The sequence below is a fragment of the Phaethon lepturus genome, unplaced genomic scaffold (assembly GCF_000687285.1).
Source record: "Phaethon lepturus isolate BGI_N335 unplaced genomic scaffold, ASM68728v1 scaffold27841, whole genome shotgun sequence".
In the NCBI taxonomy this organism is placed as follows: Eukaryota; Metazoa; Chordata; class Aves; order Phaethontiformes; family Phaethontidae; genus Phaethon; species Phaethon lepturus.
The window spans coordinates 2,763-3,233 of record NW_010515979.1 but is presented as its reverse complement, the minus strand read 5'-3'; the positions used below and the strand labels follow the sequence as shown (position 1 = coordinate 3,233).

The window sequence follows — 471 nt, the reverse complement described above, 5'->3', positions numbered from 1 at the left end:
GTGGCGGGGCCACGGGCTGCCGAGCTCTGTTCCCCACGGTGCAGCCCTGTGCCCCACTCACATCGAAGAAGGCTTTCTCGTCCACCGTCTTGGGGGCCCCCATGGTGGGGGTTCCTGGGGTGATGGACTCCACCTCGGCCAGGTCAATGACGCCTTTGCACTCCGTGTCCATCCGGCTGTCGTAGTACCGCAGCTGCAGGGAGAGGTGCCGCAGGCGTCAGAGCTCGCAAGAGGGAGGGAGGGAAGGACAGACCGCGCGGCTCACCCGCCCCTCACTGTGCCCAGCCCCTCAGTACCTGATGTTTGGTCTTATCCAGCACGAACCAGCGAGGCTTCCATGGTTTCATGAAGGCTCCCTTCTTGTACAGCGATCCCTCATAGGACCTGCCGGAGCCAGGCAGCGTGTTAGGGCGGGAGAGAGAGAGGGGGTGAGAGGCAGTTTGGCGGGGGCACCCCCACGGGAGGGGGGGG

At 65.4% G+C, this 471-nt stretch overlaps 1 protein-coding gene across 1 annotated transcript in view; it reads right to left on the bottom strand.

The window, feature by feature from the left end:
* The window catches only part of LOC104627616 (myotubularin-related protein 5-like), a gene marked incomplete at its 5' end in the record, with an annotated part of 3,277 nt that overhangs the window by 221 nt on the left and 2,585 nt on the right, over positions 1–471 (bottom strand). Inside the window, 2 exons of the mRNA XM_010295941.1 lie at positions 62–193; positions 297–453. Of these exons, the coding sequence (XP_010294243.1) occupies positions 62–193; positions 297–453 (289 nt within the window). The remainder of the gene's footprint in view (positions 1–61; positions 194–296; positions 454–471) is intronic.